This window comes from Lemur catta, chromosome X (genome assembly GCF_020740605.2).
Source record: "Lemur catta isolate mLemCat1 chromosome X, mLemCat1.pri, whole genome shotgun sequence".
Lineage (NCBI taxonomy): Eukaryota > Metazoa > Chordata > Mammalia > Primates > Lemuridae > Lemur > Lemur catta.
The window spans coordinates 20,165,795-20,183,123 of NC_059155.1; the positions used below are offsets into that span (position 1 = coordinate 20,165,795).

Genomic DNA, 17,329 nt, shown 5'->3' on the forward strand with positions numbered 1-17,329 from the left:
GGAAATAAAGATGGTAGAAATCTACAATAGACATGATTAAACTTGGTCGGGTGCAATGGTGGGCTCCTGTAATCCCAGCTACTTGGGAGGCTGAGACAGGAAGATGGCCTGAGGACAGGAGTTCAAGGCTTTAGCTTGCTGTGATTGTATAGTGAGACCTTGTCTCTAAAATTAAAAAAAAAATTGCTAAACTTGATCACCATCCTCTATGGGTAGCTATAAGGCAACTCCCAATCAGGATATTAACATCTGAAATTTAAGATAGACTGAGGGTGTAAAAGGAAGTGAAAGACATAGTTTGAAGTGATGATTTTATGAAATGAAAGATTTGTATTTGAGTGATATTTGAATTGGAGTGGGATGAGGCTGTTTTTCTTATTGTTCTTGTGTCCTATGTATATATTCAGGCCAATATGTGATGTTTACTAGATCTGTCAATACTTAATACTGTTAGAATGGGTTCAGTTATCCAGATTCTCTTTCTTTTCCCACTTTACAAGTATAAATGGATGAGCAAATCGAGTGTTGTACAGAATTATCTAAATTTATAGCTGCAACAAAATCTCTTCAACTATAAGGAAATGTGTTAAAACATTGCCAAATATAGAATCATTTTATTCTACGTGCTATCCTAAGACTTCTAAGAGTTTAAAGGAATCTAGGAAAAAAGAAAGAATCTAGGGACTTTCTTGCTAACTGAAATTATCATTAAAGCTATCATCTAGCCCTAAGTATGAATGCTCCTGTCTTGTAAAAGTTTGCATGCTTATTCTAGATGATAAAAGAATTGCTCAGATTCATTAACAATCAAAATTATAGTTCTTGCTAGCACGATCATATATTATTAAATAATACAGTATTTTATTATATAGTAATATTTTGAATATTTTTATAAGTGAGTTTTAAATTTCATTGTACTGCAGATTCAAATCTTGAATACAGTTTATCAGATGAGTATTGCAAGCATCACTTCTTGGTTGGTTTACTGCTGAGGGAAACTTCCATTGCTCTTCAGGACAATTATGAGATCAGATATACAGCTATCTCTGTCATAAAGAATCTTTTGATAAAACATGCATTTGACACTAGATACCAGCACAAGGTAAGGATATCCATACAGTCATTAGTATCACATTAGCAAATTTCTACTAAGATTTTTTTATTCAAGATGAAGTTTGCAGTAAGGAGCATAATATGAACATTGATGAAAACTTATTTTTGCAAATAAGATTTGTTTCTGTTTCAAATCATTAGGTTTTAAAAAATAATATTTAGTTAACTGTTAAAAACTTTTTTCAAATCATATTTAAAAAACAATAAGTTGCTTCATGATTTATTACATAAACTAACAATTTTTTAAAAATCGTATTGTATAAAATATATACCTTAATATGTAATCCTTAAATATATATCCCTAAATAAATATAATATTAAGTGGTTAATAAGACATGTTGAGTATATCATATATAAAATATGTAATGGGAAGTTTTTCTTCTTACTAAAGAAAATGATGTGGTGGTGTTACTATAAATAGCTGTGGGTATAGCTGTAAACTGTACATACATTACACATTGTCTAGTGAAAGCCACAGCCACAGTTGCTATTTGCTGCACCTCTAACATGTATATTTAAATCTTATTAACATTAAATCCTACTGGCTTGGAAAAGTAGATTGCAAACTGTATAAGTTAGAATAACCTAACTTACTTTCCTGTTATCAAATGGCTCAAGGAAACATAATATTGTTTTATAATTAATCATTTGTCCCTTTGTTTTTACATTCAAACATAAATAAAATTATGATGTCATTTATTATTGTAATTATTTTGGAAAGCTGACTTGGAAATGGATTTTATTTTCTTTCTACAGTATTCCCATTTGTCCTTTATAAACAGAAAATGCGTGCTAGTGACATCCACTCATATTTCTTTAATTACAGAGATAGTTTTACTTATAAATCTTGCTAGTTTGCTTTATTTGATTCTATCCTAAAGTAGGTTTAAACTCCTTAGCTTTAAGATGTAATTTATTGCTTACTGAAGTTTGCATTGTTTTTGTCACATAATTGTAATATATTAACATACCTCCACTTAGTGTAGTTTGCTCAGTTATGTGCCATTTTCATTTTTGTGAATGTTGATATTGACTTAACACAAGTTAACTGGTATAATATTTCCAAATTAAAAGATGTCTTAAAAATCATGCAGTCCAACCAAGCTTGGTCAAGCCTTTCAAAATGCCAGTTATTGCTGGGTTTTGGTTAAATGTTGCTTATGCCTAGTAGCAGGGAAAAGGATCTTATGCAATGTGGAGAAAAACATCTTTAGCTGTGATTTTAAATGATTTACAGGAAAAGTACAAAATGAACTTCCTTTCTCTGAAGCAGGAAGTTATATTTTTCCTTACTACCTCTTCAGATGAAAGTGAAAGAAAATGGAATTTCACCAGTTTCTTACCTAGAGGTGGAATTTAAATATTTTATATCACAAATTTGGACATTTCTATTTACCTTTTTTTTTTTTTTTTTGGAGACAGAGTCTCACTTTGTTGCCCGGGCTAGAGTGAGTGCCATGGCGTCAGCCTAGCTCACAGCAACCTCAGACTCCTGGGCTTAAGCGATCCTCCTGCCTCAGCCTTCCGAGTAGCTGGGACTACAGGCTTGCGCCACCATGCCCGGCTAATTTTTTCTATATATATTTTTAGTTGTCCAGATAATTTATTTCTATTTTTAGTAGAGACAGGGTCTCGCTCAGGCTGGTCTCGAACTCCTGACCTCGAGCGATCCACCCGCCTCGGCCTCCCAGAGTGCTAGGATTACAGGCGTGAGCCACCACGCCTGGCCTCTATTTACGTTTTAAATTCTGAGAGCAGTATGTATACACACACAGAGCTATTGTTATCTGTAAATAAGTTAGACACCATACCTGTTGTTTTTATTTTTAATTATTGTGGGTACATAATAGTTGTAGACACTGTGCCTGTTTGAGTGTTTAAGGTTTTAGACTATGGGAAAGATTGAAATGCCAAGCTTTATTACCGTTTCAGTGACTTCTAATGCCCTTACCTCTTCGTTCAAAAGCTCTAGACAGGCATTAAATGAGTGTAGGGTTCTCTCCAGAAGAATTTTGTTTGCTTCATGGGCCTGGTTAACCAAAGCTTCAATTCTAGTACATTGAACAAGGATATAAAAGGTTCTTTCTCTGGTAGGTGCAAAGAGTTTGCAGGTGGCTGAGGTCATTTGTCAAATACATTCAAATAAATCATGTTTGCCATTAATGGTGATGCCAAGGTGAGGGATAGGAGGGAGCTTTAAAACTCCATAATTTCTATTGATCCCTCAAAGTGACTCCAAATAAAAAGTTAAAAAAAGAATGCTTCTTATGGAAAGCCTGCTTTAAGACTAGACTCCCTAGTCACTCCCTACCCCTTTGCCACTCCTAAGCTCTGGCTCCAATGAAATTCTGGAGATATAACTGGTCCCTGTCATGTGTTAGTCATAAATGCTTAGAGAGATCTCTTAGCTTGTTATAGTCACCATGAGATATCCTTCCTGTTCAGAACAAGGATGTCCAATGTCTAACATTTGTCCTGGGGTCTTTATAGTTCTTATACCCACTACAAGTGATGTTGACACCTGAGAGAATTGCAATTTCTACTTCTAGCTGGGCTGTGGGCAAATCCTTTTTGCTTTTTTAAAAAAGGTAATCTTGGCCGGGCGCGGTGGCTCACGCCTGTAATCCTAGCTCTGGGAGGCCGAGGCGGGTGGATCGCTCGAGGTCAGGAGTTCGAGACCAGCCTGAGCAAGAGTGAGACCCCGTCTCTACTAAAAATAGAAAGAAATTATCTGGCCAACTAAAAATATATAAACAAAAAAATTAGCCGGGCATGGTGGCTCATGCCTGTAGTCCCAGCTACTCGGGAGGCTGAGGCAGTAGGATCGCTTAAGCCCAGGAGTCTGAGGTTGCTGTGAGCTAGGCTGATGCCACGGCACTCACTCTAGCCTGGGCAACAAAGTGAGACTCTGTCTCAAAAAAAAAAAAAAAAAAAAAAAGTAATCTTACATGCATGGTAAAAAACAAAAAGCAAAATATCTGTCCCATTCCTTACCTCAACCCCCAATTCATCTCTCCAGAAGAAAGTACTGTTATCAGTTTATGTATACTTCTATTTTATGCAAGCACAAGCCTATATTTTATATATACATATAAATATATATATTTATCTATATCTATATATAGAATAGAAACCATTATGCATCTTCCTTTTTTCACTTAACAATGCATCCTAAAGATTAGATCTTCCAAATTTATAAAATAGCTGCATAGTATTCCATCATATGCATATACCTTATTTTATTTATCTAACTAGTCTTCTATTAATAGATTCTTAAGTTCTTTTCTGTCTGTTGTGCAAGCAAAACTTTTAATATATTTTGTAAGGACTGTATGTTTTCCTGTGTTCCTGCTTACCTGAGAATATTGCAGTATCTCCTTCCCTAGAGATCACTCAATATGAGAACTAAAATGGATTCCTATCTAGAAGCCATAGTATTAATAATAGCAGCTAAAATGTATTGAGGACTCACTATATGCCAGCTACTGTATTAAATACCTGACATGAAATAACATCATTCTCATTTTACCAAGGAGAAAACTGTAATTAAGTTACTTGATCAAAATCAAGTGACTAGTATTAGGATTCATGCATGTCTAACTGCAAAACCTGTGCTCTTAACCACTAGCTATACTGCCTCTCAAAATCCAGTGACTACTGGGATTCATGCATGTCGAACTGCAAAATCTGTGCTCTTAACCACTAGCTGTACTGCCTCTCAAATCTCAAGTGAGACATTGAAAAATTAGAGAACCATGAAAAAAGGATAATCACTAAGTGAAAAATCTTGAAACCAAAGCCATGGAATATAGGAAAGTAATGAGGGCTATTTAGCCTTGTTAAGAACAAATCAAGACAAGTCATAATAACCGTTTTCAAATATTTAAAGGGTGCCATGCAAAATTAGAAGTAGACTTATTCTTTCTACGTCCAAAGGGCAGAGCTATACCTAAGAGGTAGAACTTATAAGTTTATTTCGGTTAGAGTAGCTCTCTAACAGAACTCACAAAAAGGCTGGAGTTTTTTAACAAGGTTTAAAAACTAACCATGTGTCAGGGATGCATGTAAGGGCCATTCCTGCCTTTGGCAAGAAGTTGAATTAGGTTAGTGGTTCTCAAACATATGTGCACAATAGCATCATCTGGGGCATCCCAGACCTACTGAATCAGAATCTTCTATTGATAGAGAAGATTATTATTGTTGGGGTACTATGTTATTGATGGGGTACTATGTTAGAGGGAAGTCTGTTAAGAAATATGCCTGAAATTCACAAAAGAAGTGCAGATTGCCAATTAACATACGAAAAATTATTGAACCTCAAGAATAAATGCAAACTAAAACAACAGTGAGATACCATTGATCTTCTATATTCTATAGGTTGACCATTTTGCCCTAGAGGTCTTAGCTAAGTCTCCAGAAAAATCTCCCAAAGTCCTGAAATATGGAGGGCAACTCTTGTGCCATCACAACCACTGTTTTCTCTGATTTGAGTATATGTGTGTATCTGGTGAGGAAAGTAATAAATAAATTTGTATAAGAGGAAACACATTAATTGAGAGTAGTAGTGGCCAGCTTTATTTATATTTACAAATATATCAATCTCCCAAGGCTTTTAATTGACCTAGGGTCCAAGGTACACATTGTAATCACAGTACTGTAATTGCAGCTTTAATGAAAACAAAAAATGTTTCTTGAATGAATATAGTAATTTACTGTTTTTTCACTTCTTCCACTTATTTATTTATTTATTTAGCCAATTTACATTGACCATCTGCTATATGCTTAGGCACTGGGGATGAAGCAGTAAACAAGACAGCCATGGTCCCTGTTCTCATGAAGCTCAACCCTCACTGGAGTGAAATAACAGGATTAATATTATCTGCTTTATAGGTCAACTGCTATTAAACATAAATCCTGTGTGTAGCTATGTTTGAAGAATGTAATTTGAGTCTGTATTGTATATAAATCCAAATGCCAAAGAAGTTCTATGGTAATTAGCTTTGAGACTATAAGTATAAATGGATTCCTGCTTCACTAATTCTTTGTGGATATTAGCCCACTTTTAGTCATTAAACTGATATATGGAGCTAAGTCTGTTTATTTGTAATATATACATATTATATACCTATTAAGCTTTGGATAATTATTTTTCAGAACCAGCAAGCCAAAATAGCACAATTATACCTCCCGTTTGTTGGACTGCTTTTGGAAAATATACAGCGATTAGCAGGTCGAGATACCTTGTATTCTTGTGCAGCCATGCCTAATTCTGTAAGTAGTAATGTGTTTCTGTTGGAGTTTCATCCTGTTTTATTGAATGCATTTGGAATCAGGGTCATATGGTGTATGATCTCAATATTAAGAGTTCACTTTTTACTCCACTTTTTATACTTTTTCCTAGCACAGTGCTTCTCAGACTTTAATGTACATATAAATCACCTGGGAGATTTTAATTCAACAGACCTGGGGTGGGACTTGAGAGTCTGCCTTTTTAACAAGCTTTTGGCTGCTTCTGGTCCAAAGACCACACTTTGAATAACAGAGTCCAAGAAAATACCACAAGTCCCTTGTACCCAGCGTTTTGTTCTTAAGATTTGCTGTGCATGCCTTCATATATTTACTCAACTTAAAAACCAAACAAAAGATTCTTCACTTCCAAAATATTAGGCATTAGAGATTAAACTGTATTTCTTTACTTCTCCCTTCCTTTGTTAGTCTCCTGGCAGCACTTCCTTTCAGTTTATCATAACTGGCCTATGCTTTCCCCTCGCTCTCCAGAATCTTAGGAGTTAGAAGGAACTTGGTGTAAGGCTGGTGGCAGGCACCCCTCCCTTCCTTAATGAAAAAAAGAAGAAGCCCCTCCTGTTCCTCAATACCCGCCCTAAAACTGCAACAAAGAAATTTCTTACTCTTCTCGCTGAAATCTTCCTGCGGAAGAAACCCCCATTCCCCAGCCCCAAAAAAACATATATAAACCTACTCACACTTCTGGGTGGGGTGACTTTTTGGGTCTCCCCCCTCTCTCCCCCTCTCCCTACTCCCCTCCCCCCTCTCTCTTCTCTCTCCCCCCCCCCCCCCCCGACCCAAAAAAATCTCGCCTGGGCCCCACTCTCGGGACCCATTATCCTCACTCGGGAACGCTCCAATAAAGCCTCTTTTACTTATCCCTTTCTTCTTCTTTTTTTTTTTTTTTTTTTTTTTTTTGAGACAGAGTCTCACTCTGTTGCCTGGGCTAGAGTGAGTGCCCTGGCGTCAGCCTAGCTCACAGCAACCTCAAACTCCTGGGCTTAAGCGATCCTACTGCCTCAGCCTCCCGAGTAGCTGGGACTACAGGCATGCGCCACCATGCCCGGCTAGTTTTTTCTCTATATATTTTTAGTTGTCCATATAATTTCTTCTATTTTTAGTAGAGACGCGGTCTCGCTCTTGCTCAGGCTGGTCTCGAACTCCTGACCTCCAGCGATCCTTCTGCCTCGGCCTCCCAGAGTGCTAGGATTACAGGTGTGAGCCACCGCGCCCGGCCTACTTATCCCTTTCAACTCTGCTCATCTTTCTTTCTCTGGCACCAGCAAATCCAAAAAACCTTACATTTGGTGCCGAAACCCGGGAGGGGTGTTTGGCTGCGCCGGCCCGTTCCGGGGCCCTGGCTGCGCCACCCCTTCTGTGAACTGTCACATTCCGGACTGGGACCTCCGCTGAGTGCCTTCGAGTCCCTAATTTACTACCTCGGCCTGGGTGAGTCACCCCGTCTTGTCCCAGCCTAGATTCCCCACTAGGAGCCTGTGTTCCCTCTGGGATACTGTTCCCTGTCCGTTAAAGTGTGGGCCTATGTCAGAGGCTCTCCTGTTCCAGGGGCTGAGGCTATTTGGGGACGCCTGAATTCCTCCCACCCCTTTCCGTACCGGCATACTAGTCTCGGCGGAGATGTGCGCCCAGACTTTTGCTGCCCTCCATAGTCAGGTTACTGTTCTTGACTGTTTCCCCATTCAGGTTGGGATGACATGGGTAGCCAGTCTTCCAGAATTCCCCGCGAGACACCCCTAGGCTGTCTGCTGGGCAATCTGAAGGCCCTGGATTTAGACATCCGGCCCAAGCGCCTCATTCTTTACTGCAACACTGCCTGGCCAATGTATAAATTGGACAATGGCTCCCAATGGCCTGAGAATGGGACTTTCAATTTCAGTATTCTACAAGACCTTGATAATTTTTGTCACAGGAACGGCAAATGGTCAGAGATCCCATATGTCCAAGCCTTTTTCTGTTTGCGCTCCCGTCCTTCTCTCTGTCTGACCTGCCGCCCCACACAGGTCCTCTTTGCGAGGGGTCCCCCGCTGCCCTCTGTCTTTTCTCTCTCTAATTCTCCACCAGGCGTCTCCTCAGATGCCCCTTCAGTTTTCTCTGATCCACCTGACTCTCTCAGCTCTCCCCCAACTCGACCTCCACCATACCCAGATGCATCCCGTCACCCTTCTGCGCCACCCAGCCACTGGCCGCCGACGTCCCCCGTCACCCATCACACTCCCTCTCACACAAACCCCTCGGACCAGTCCCTCCTCTGTCCATTATGGGAGGTGGCGGGTGCCGAGGGGGTCGTATGGGTACACGTTTCCTTCTCCCTTTCTGACCTTTCCCAGATTGAAAAACACCTGGGTTCATTTTCTAATGACCCTACAGCCTACACGAAAGAGTTCCACTATTTGACACAGGCATATGACCTTACCTGGCATGATATTTTTGTTATACTATCCTCTACCCTTACTACTGATGAAAAGGAGCGTTTCTGGGTGGCGGCTCAGGGACACACTGACCAGGTCCATCTTACAGACCGATCCATGCCGGTGGTGGGGGGCTAAAGCCGTTCTCCATGAGGAGCCACACTGGGACTACCAACCAGACACCCCCACCGGCAGGGACAATAGACAGGAGAGACCGCATGTTACGGTACGTCCTCGCCGGCCTCCAGGCCGCCGCCCACCACACTATAAATTATGATAAGCTTAGATCACTCAGAGGGCAGACGAAAACCCTGCGGCCTTTCTCAGCCACCTTACATACGCCCTTGTGCAATATACCCGCCTAGATCCTACCTCCCCCTGGGGGGACTACTGTCCTTGCAACCCACTGTATTACTCAGTCCTCCCCTGACATCAGAAAGAAACTCAAAAAGGCAGAGGAGGGCCCTCAGACCCCTATCCAAGACCTGGTGAACATGGCATTTAAAGTCTTCAATTCCCGAGATGACCAGGCAGAGGCCCAAAGAGAGGCCCGTGTCCGCCAAAAGGCACACCTGCAGGCCCGAGCCTTGGTTGCAGCCCTGCAGCCGTCGGGACCCGCGAAGCCATCGACCTCGTCTAAGGCGACCAGCTGCGCTCTACCAGGCACCTGCTTCAAGTGCGGTAAGGAAGGCAACTGGGCCAACCGGTGCCCGCAGCCACATCGACCCACCACGTCTTGCCTGGCATGTGGTCAAGAGGGACACTGGAAAAGTGACTGCCCCTCGGGACAGAAGTCCAGAGGGCCAGTCCTTCCATCCCTAGACCTGCCGATGGCAGTTTTGGGTCTGGCTGCCGAAGACTGAAGAGGCTCCGACTCAATGACCCTGATCACCCTCGCGGAGCCCATGGTAACAATCAAGGTAGCAGACAACTTCTCCGTGCCCACGTGGACAGATATCTGCCTCAGCCGCCGGAAACCGACTCTGATATCTCTAACACTGGTATACAGCCCAGCAACCCGGAGAAATGCTGTTACTACATCAACAAATCCTGCCTGTTTCTCCAACACCGCCTGCAGGAATTATCCGGAGTGACAGTAAACCAGATGCTTCTTCACCCCTACTCTGTCCTTCTAGTCACCCCTCCACCAGTCGACTCTGGCCCATAGCCCCTACTATGCCCCTCAAAAACAGGAAGTAGCCAGAAAGACCGCAGCACCCTATTATTAATAAAAGGCCGGAATGTAAGGCTCGTGGCCGGGCACTCCTCCCTTCCTTAAGGAAAAAAAGAAGCAGCCCCTCCTATTCCTCAATACCCGCCCTAAAACCGCAACAAAGAAATTCTTCTTCACACCAAAATCTTTCCGCCTAAGAAACCCCCATCCCAATAAATATATATAAACCTACTCAGACTTATGGGCGGGGTGACTTTTCGGGTCTCTCCCTCCTCTCTCTCTCCTCTCTCTCTGTCTCTCCCCCTTCCCCCCCCCCCCCCCCGGGACCTGAAAATCTTGCCCAGCCCCGACTCTCAGGACACGTTATCCTCACTTGGGAACGCTCTAATAAAGCCTCTTTATTTATCCCCTTCAACTCTGCTTGTCTTTCTTTCTCTGGCGCCGACAAATCCAAAAAAACCTTACACTTGGGAGGCAATCAGTCCCCCATTTGGCAAAACAACCTTTTGCCATTGTAATAATTAAAACCTTCCTTATCACATTAGACCTGAAAGCTTTTCTATCCACTGGTCCTAGTTTTGATCTCTAGAGACACATAGAACACATCTGTTCCCAACTCCACATGTGCCTTCTAAATTTTTCTCCAAGCCAAATATCTCTACTTCATCATCTGTCATTCCAAACCCTTTACTTTCTTGGCCAACCCTTTTCTCAATATGCTTCAGTTTACCGATAACCGTATTAAAATATGATGCCAGAATTGTACGCTTTTTAGTCTGCCCAGTAGAACTATTAACTCCTGCCCCCCTCCATATTCTATGTGGCCCAAGATCACCTTTGCACTTTGGGCAACTGTGTCATATGTTTGGGCAGCAGGTTAAATTGTGTCCTTTACAGTTCTTTTTGGAAATTCCCTCTATGAAATGTCCCAGCTTATTTGTCAAACCTCCCCTGGGTTCCTGAGAAAGCTGCTTTTATGCTTGCCTGATGGCTTGCTTGCGTGTGGCTCCCAATCATGTCAACTGGCTAAATGTGGATGCTTCATCACCTACTTGGATGTCAGGCTGGTCTTTATTCACAACATAGTAGCTTATGCTTCTGCTCAGTCCACATACCTTGGACAGCAATATTTGGAAATATTTATCTGTTTTTTCTTTTGCAACTCAGGTTCATCTAGGGCTTCTGGTCACACCCTTACTTCTAGCATTGCCCCTGGTTCTAAGGAGGAGAACTGAACCATGTTTATGGTTGCAGTAGTATGCTAGTAGCCCCTTGTTTTAAAAGAGTCACCTAAATGCTAAGTACTACTCCCTAATTTAGACTTTCACAGTGAGCTTTGTTTAAAATCAGGGTATGATTTTATTCTATTAATTCAGAATTCTTATCCTTGTGTACAAATCTGTTTTTTTTTTTTTTTTTTTTTTTTGAGACAGAGTCTCGCTTTGTTGCCCGGGCTAGAGTGAGTGCCGTGGCGTCAGCCTAGCTCACAGCAACCTCAAACTCCTGGGCTTAAGCGATCCTCCTGCCTCAGACTCCCGAGTAGCTGGGACTACAGGCATGCGCCACCATGCCCGGCTAATTTTTTTTCTATATATATTTTAGTTGGCCAGATAATTTCTTTCTATTTTTAGTAGAGACGGGGTCTCGCTCTTGCTGGTCTCGAACTCGTGACCTCAAGCAATCCACCCGCCTCGGCCTCCCAGAGTGCTAGGATTACAGGCGTGAGCCACCGCGCCCGGCCTGTACAAATCTGTTTAAATTACACAAGTATCATATTCTGTTCCAGGCATCCAGGGATGAGTTTCCATGTGGCTTTACTTCACCTGCAAACAGAGGGAGTCTGAGTGCTGACAAAGACACTGGTAATTAAGCCTTTTAAAGATTATACATTGCATGAGTGTTTAGAAAAGTACTCTGTACTGCCCTGTAGTTTTGAAATATTTCATTATAAAAATTATACATAGCATGGTCTCTACTAAAGTTTAATTAAAATCTGACTCACACTTGCAGCCACATTTATTTGCCTAGGTCTCCTTGTCCAAGTTTGTTTAAAACATAGTGTGCATGGTATACTTAGAAAATAAAGGATAATGAGAAAAACACTGGTTTCTCAGTTTTCTTATTTGTCACCAATTTTGGGCAAGGCACTTCCCTTTTCCAGGCTCAAGTTCCCTTATCTATAGAACTGTCTCTTGAATTATGTCACTTTATTTTATGACTCCCAAGGAATTTCTCATAGTTTGATACATAGTAAAGTGTTTTGAAAAGTAAAAAGTCACTTAACCTTTACTTGGTTCCTTACAGTGTTTTGATATGATATATAGACTTCACATTCTAGATGACCAAGGTGTATTCTCTGTAACATTTATTTACTTAAATTAATCAAGTACTTATTTTTTAAAAATATTTTTGACAGTTCTTGTGTTGCTAACAAGGACTTGGCTGTGTTTTCAGCTTATGGGTCTTTTCAAAATGGACATGGAATTAAGAGAGAAGATTCAAGAGGATCCCTCATCCCAGAAGGAGCAACAGGATTTCCAGATCATGGCAACACTGGTGAAAATGTAAGAACCTAAATATATAGGATAACCCTGGTGATGTGTTAGGCTGCAACAGTCTTTCTTTTTATATAAATATGAGGCTCTTTACTCTCCTGTAGACCATCCTAGATCTTGTAAACCGCAGCCCATAATTTTTTTGATATTTTAGCAGTTCCTTTCTATCTTGGAAGCTGCTACTTGGCTGTCTTAAACTATTTATAGGGAATAAGCCATTCATCTTCAAAAGTTCTAACTCAATATCTCCTTTAACCTTAGCACACTTCCCTCTAGAGAGGGAAAGTTCAAGTTTAAAATATCTAATGTGTTGCCATTTGTCATTTGAAACAAAACACATCCTGGTGGGATTAATTAATTCTTTCATTGTTTTGTAATAGAGTATTGATATTAGTTTGGGAGAAAAAATTACCCAAATTGGTAATCTCAGAATCCCAGCATCACTTAGTCAGAATATATTTGTCCAACTCTTCCATCAAGTTGTTTCAAACCAACCATTAAAGTTTGAGCTGTGTCTGCCCTAAGGCAGAGACCTTGTTTTAGACCAGTAAAGGTTTTCCATGCTGCTTTGTAAAATCATAGAATCATATAAAATTAGAGTTAGGTTCATAAAATAATAAATTCCAACTCTCAGTTTACAAATGAAAATTGGGATTATGACTTAGAACAACAAGCTATGGCAGGGCCACACTCAGACTCGGATTTTCTGATTCTAGCACTTTTTATATATCATGGTGCTCTCAGCATGCATCAGAATCACCTGGAGGGATTAATAAAAATAGATGGCTGGGCCTCACCCCCAGAGTGAGATTCAGAAGGTCTGGTATAGGGCCTGCTAATTTGCATTTCTAAGTTCCCAGGTGATAATGATGCCGCTGATTGGGAATCACCCCTTGAGAGCCACTGTACTATACTACCTTGAGCCTTTGGGTAAATAGTAATTTATTCACAAAGGTTTCTTTTTCACACCATTTAGAATTGTGACAACAGACATTGTGATAGGTAAGGAAAATAAAGGTCAGAAAGGTTAAATGACTTGTTAGTAGTAGTCACATAGCTAGTCAGCAATCAGAACCTAGGTCTGTTTGGCTCGAAGTGAAAGTTCTTTCTTAATGAATCCTAGTCAATGTGTATCCCCAGTTTAGCTTAACTGAAAGTATTGGTTTTTAACAAGTGTGAATTCTTTAGGAGAATATTGTTACTCTAGTTATATAAATCCCCTAACAAGTAAGATCTTGGCATGCTTAACTTCTGGTATTTTAACAAAAGTCATAACATAATAGGGACATCACTACTTTGTAGAGGCTCTAATTTTAATGTATTACTGGGTCCTCCTTAGTATAATTATCTTAATATCATTAGCTCATTTTTAGATAGATTTTTCTGAGCTATGATTTGGAGGCCAGATTTTAATAAACCCTACGGAAAGATTCCAATTAAAGAGTTTAAAGTGTTTCTTATGCTTTCACATACCTTACATTTCCCCTCCATGTAAGAGCTATTTTTCCTGGAATAGTCACATGGTTATTTTAGAATTTTACTACTAAAACACAGGGCATATGGGAATGAAACATACACCACATTCATGGATATAGCTTTATCAAAACCCCAAGATAATTTCCAGTGACATTACTAGACACAGTAGCAAGAAAGATTCAGCCTATTTACCTTCCGGGTGTGATACAAAATTTAGATTTATGTGTAAGATTTTCCCAAACAGAACTTATGGTAAAAATAGTCATTGAGTTTCAGGCTACAGAAAATTATGGTACTGATATTGTTTCACAATTGTCCCATCTTTATATTATAGACCCGACAGAGTTCTACAAGGAGTAGTGTATCCCAGTATAACCGGCTGGATCAGTATGAAATCAGAAGCCTCTTAATGTGCTACTTGTATATAGTAAAAATGATTTCTGAAGGTGAGTTAGCAAGCATGTTAAACGTGGATTCTACTAGACTCCACCCTCACAGGTTCACAGGTTCATGCAACAGTCTTTGACTATCATCTGTATGTAGAGCACATGCCCATTAGAAAGAGACCTTTGAAGACTTTGACCTTAAAATGTTCCTTAAAATGAATCTTAAAACAAATTCATCTTAGTCATACAGGTTTGATTCTTTGAAATAATTTTAAAGTAATTTTACAAATTAACTTTAGAAGTGCTAAACATTTTTTCATGCAGAGCATGTAACTGATTAAGCGACCAATGTAACTAGAAGGAAATATAATAACCAGAATTCATATTTAATACTTTAGTTTTTATTTGACCCAGGATTTGAAAATCAGAAACAAAAAGGAAGAGTTCTCTGAGGGTGGGGAGTGCCATGGTTATCTTTGCAGTGTCACTGTATGGTGTTGTCTGGTGTCAGGTTCTTTGTCAGGCTCCATTCTTCTCCTCGGTGTAGAACTGTATCATTTGCTAGTGTTACCAGTTCCTCTTTGCACACTACATGATGGAATAAAACCGAAGGATTTTCATACACTGCATGTCTCCTGGAAGTAAAATCAGGTTATGTTATCCCCAAATACCACATTTGCTTACATAATTCCCTCCCTTTCCTTCCTTTTCTCAATATATTTGCTCAAAAAATATATGCAAGAATGAAGAATATAAAAGCACCTGGGTTCTGATCATTATAATCATTGTTATTTTTTAGTTATTTTCTACTTTTTACTTTTAGTAAATATTACCTGCTTTGGCCGGGCATGGTGGCTCACGCCTGTAATGCTAGCACTCCGGGAGGCCGAGGCGGGCAGATCATTTGAGCTCAGAAGTTCGAGACCAGCCTGAGCAAGAGCAAGACCCTGTCTCTACTAAAAAATAAAAAGAAATTAGTTGGATAACTAAAAATATATAGAAAAAATTAGGTGGGCATGGTGGCGCATGCCTGTAGTCCCAGCTACTTGGGAGGCTGAGGCAGGAGGATCAGTTAAGCCCAGGAGTTTGAGGTTGCTGTGAGCTAGGCTGATGCCACGGCACTCTAGCCAGGGTGACAGAGTGGGACTCTGCCTCAAAAAACAAAACAAACAAACAAACAAAAAAAAACCGAAGGATTTTCATACACTGCATGTCTCCTGGAAGTAAAATCAGGTTATGTTATCCCCAAATACCATATTTGCTTACATAATTCCCTCCCCTTTCTTCCTTTTCTCAATATTTTTGCTCAAAAAATATATGCAAGAATGAAGAATACAAAAGCACCTGGGTTCTGGTCATTATAATCATTGTTATTTTTTAGTTATTTTCTATTTTTTACTTTTAGTAAATATTACCTGCTTTGGCTGGTGCGGTGGCTCACGCCTGTAATGCTAGCACTCCGGGAGGCCGAGGCGGGAGGATCACTTGAGCTCAGAAGTTTGAGACCTGCCTGAGCAAGAGCAAGACCCCGTCTCTACTAAAAATAGAAAACATTAGCCAGGCGTGGTGATGCATGCCTGTAGTCCGAGCTACTCGGAGGCTGAGGCAGGAGGCTGAGGCAGGAGGATCACTTGAGCCGAGGAGTTTGAGGTTGTTGTGAGCTAGTCAGATGCCATGGCACTCACCCAGGCAACAGAGTTGAGACTTTGTCTCAATAAACAAAAAAACAAACAAACAAAAAAACAAAACAAAAAGTACCTGGGTTCTGATCATAATAATCATTGTTATTTTTTACTTATTTTCTATTTTTTACTTTTAATAAATATTACCTGCTTTAAATCTTTTTTGTAATGATGCAGGATGTAAAGACAAAATAAATTGATAGTAACTAGCTAGAGAAACATTAAAACAAATCAGCTAGATAAGAATAATGAATTCTAAAATACATTAATACAATCTTAAAATTACTAAAATCTTTAAGTTCTAAGTACAATGTAAAGTAAAAGTCAAAGATTATATTGAGGCTATGTGATGGGCCTCTGTGTTTTGGAAAAGAAAGAAAAGGAGATAATTTTCAACACCAGGAGTTAACAACTACAGCTACAACTCTCTGTTTTGTCTTCCCACAAGGTTAAAAGTGGGGGAATATGGAAATTGACTGCTAATGTTCATGGGGTTTCTTCTTCAGACAGTATAAATGTTCTAGAACTGTCGTGATAGCTTCACAAATCTGTGAAGATACTAAAAACTATTGTGTTGTGCACTACTTAAGTGGGTAATTTTGTGGTACATGAATTTACTCAATAAATTTGTTTTTAAAAAAAGAGGCCCAAGAGATACATAGAAAAAAAGTGAAATTAAAAGTGGATGAGTAGCACCCCAGTCAAAAGAAAGTAAAATGGGAGAGAGAAGGAAGGGAGAGGGGAAGAGATGCAATGCTTAGGAGAGATGCACTTCTCCTCCACTCTTGTATACATACGTATACACACACACCACACAGCCACACACACATACACACCCACCACACACTCTTCTAACCAGTGACAAGTCACTGGCTGCTTTTTTTTTTTTAAATGTCATGGGTAAAACCATGACTCTTATTTCTTGTGAAGTTGAAAGTTCCTCCTTTTGTAAATATTGACCTTGCCTGCTCAGTGGCTGTCACTGAGTACTGTACTCTATGCCAGGTATTTGGTCTTTGTTAATTACGTTTTTGTTTCTTCTGTGCTTTCCTTTTTCATTTTAAAAAGCACATTTTCAATAACTAGTATACAGTCTGTGTCACATCTCTTCTTTATCTTCTGCATGTGTCAAGTCATATTCATTTTATTCTGCAAAGTATCTGCCTCTGGATTCTTCTCAATGGAGACATTCTAGTTAGTTTGCCTTGTCTGGTAAATAGTCTATTTT

The 17,329-nt window shown here is 39.9% G+C and overlaps 2 protein-coding genes across 8 annotated transcripts in view; both read left to right on the forward strand.

Annotated features, from left to right (window-relative positions):
• The window catches only part of DOCK11 (dedicator of cytokinesis 11), a 172,576-nt gene that overhangs the window by 106,316 nt on the left and 48,931 nt on the right, over positions 1-17,329 (forward strand). For all 7 annotated transcript variants that reach the window (XM_045538712.1, XM_045538711.1, XM_045538715.1 and 4 more), the window contains 5 exons: positions 924-1,102; positions 6,268-6,384; positions 11,789-11,864; positions 12,457-12,566; positions 14,368-14,479. In XM_045538712.1, coding sequence (XP_045394668.1) covers positions 924-1,102; positions 6,268-6,384; positions 11,789-11,864; positions 12,457-12,566; positions 14,368-14,479 — 594 coding nt within the window. The remainder of the gene's footprint in view (positions 1-923; positions 1,103-6,267; positions 6,385-11,788; positions 11,865-12,456; positions 12,567-14,367; positions 14,480-17,329) is intronic.
• Positions 7,703-8,990, forward strand: LOC123628770 (natural cytotoxicity triggering receptor 3 ligand 1-like). The gene has a single exon (XM_045538719.1). The coding sequence runs from the start codon at positions 8,115-8,117 to the stop codon at positions 8,964-8,966; it is 852 nt and encodes a 283-aa protein (XP_045394675.1). The 5' UTR covers positions 7,703-8,114; the 3' UTR covers positions 8,967-8,990.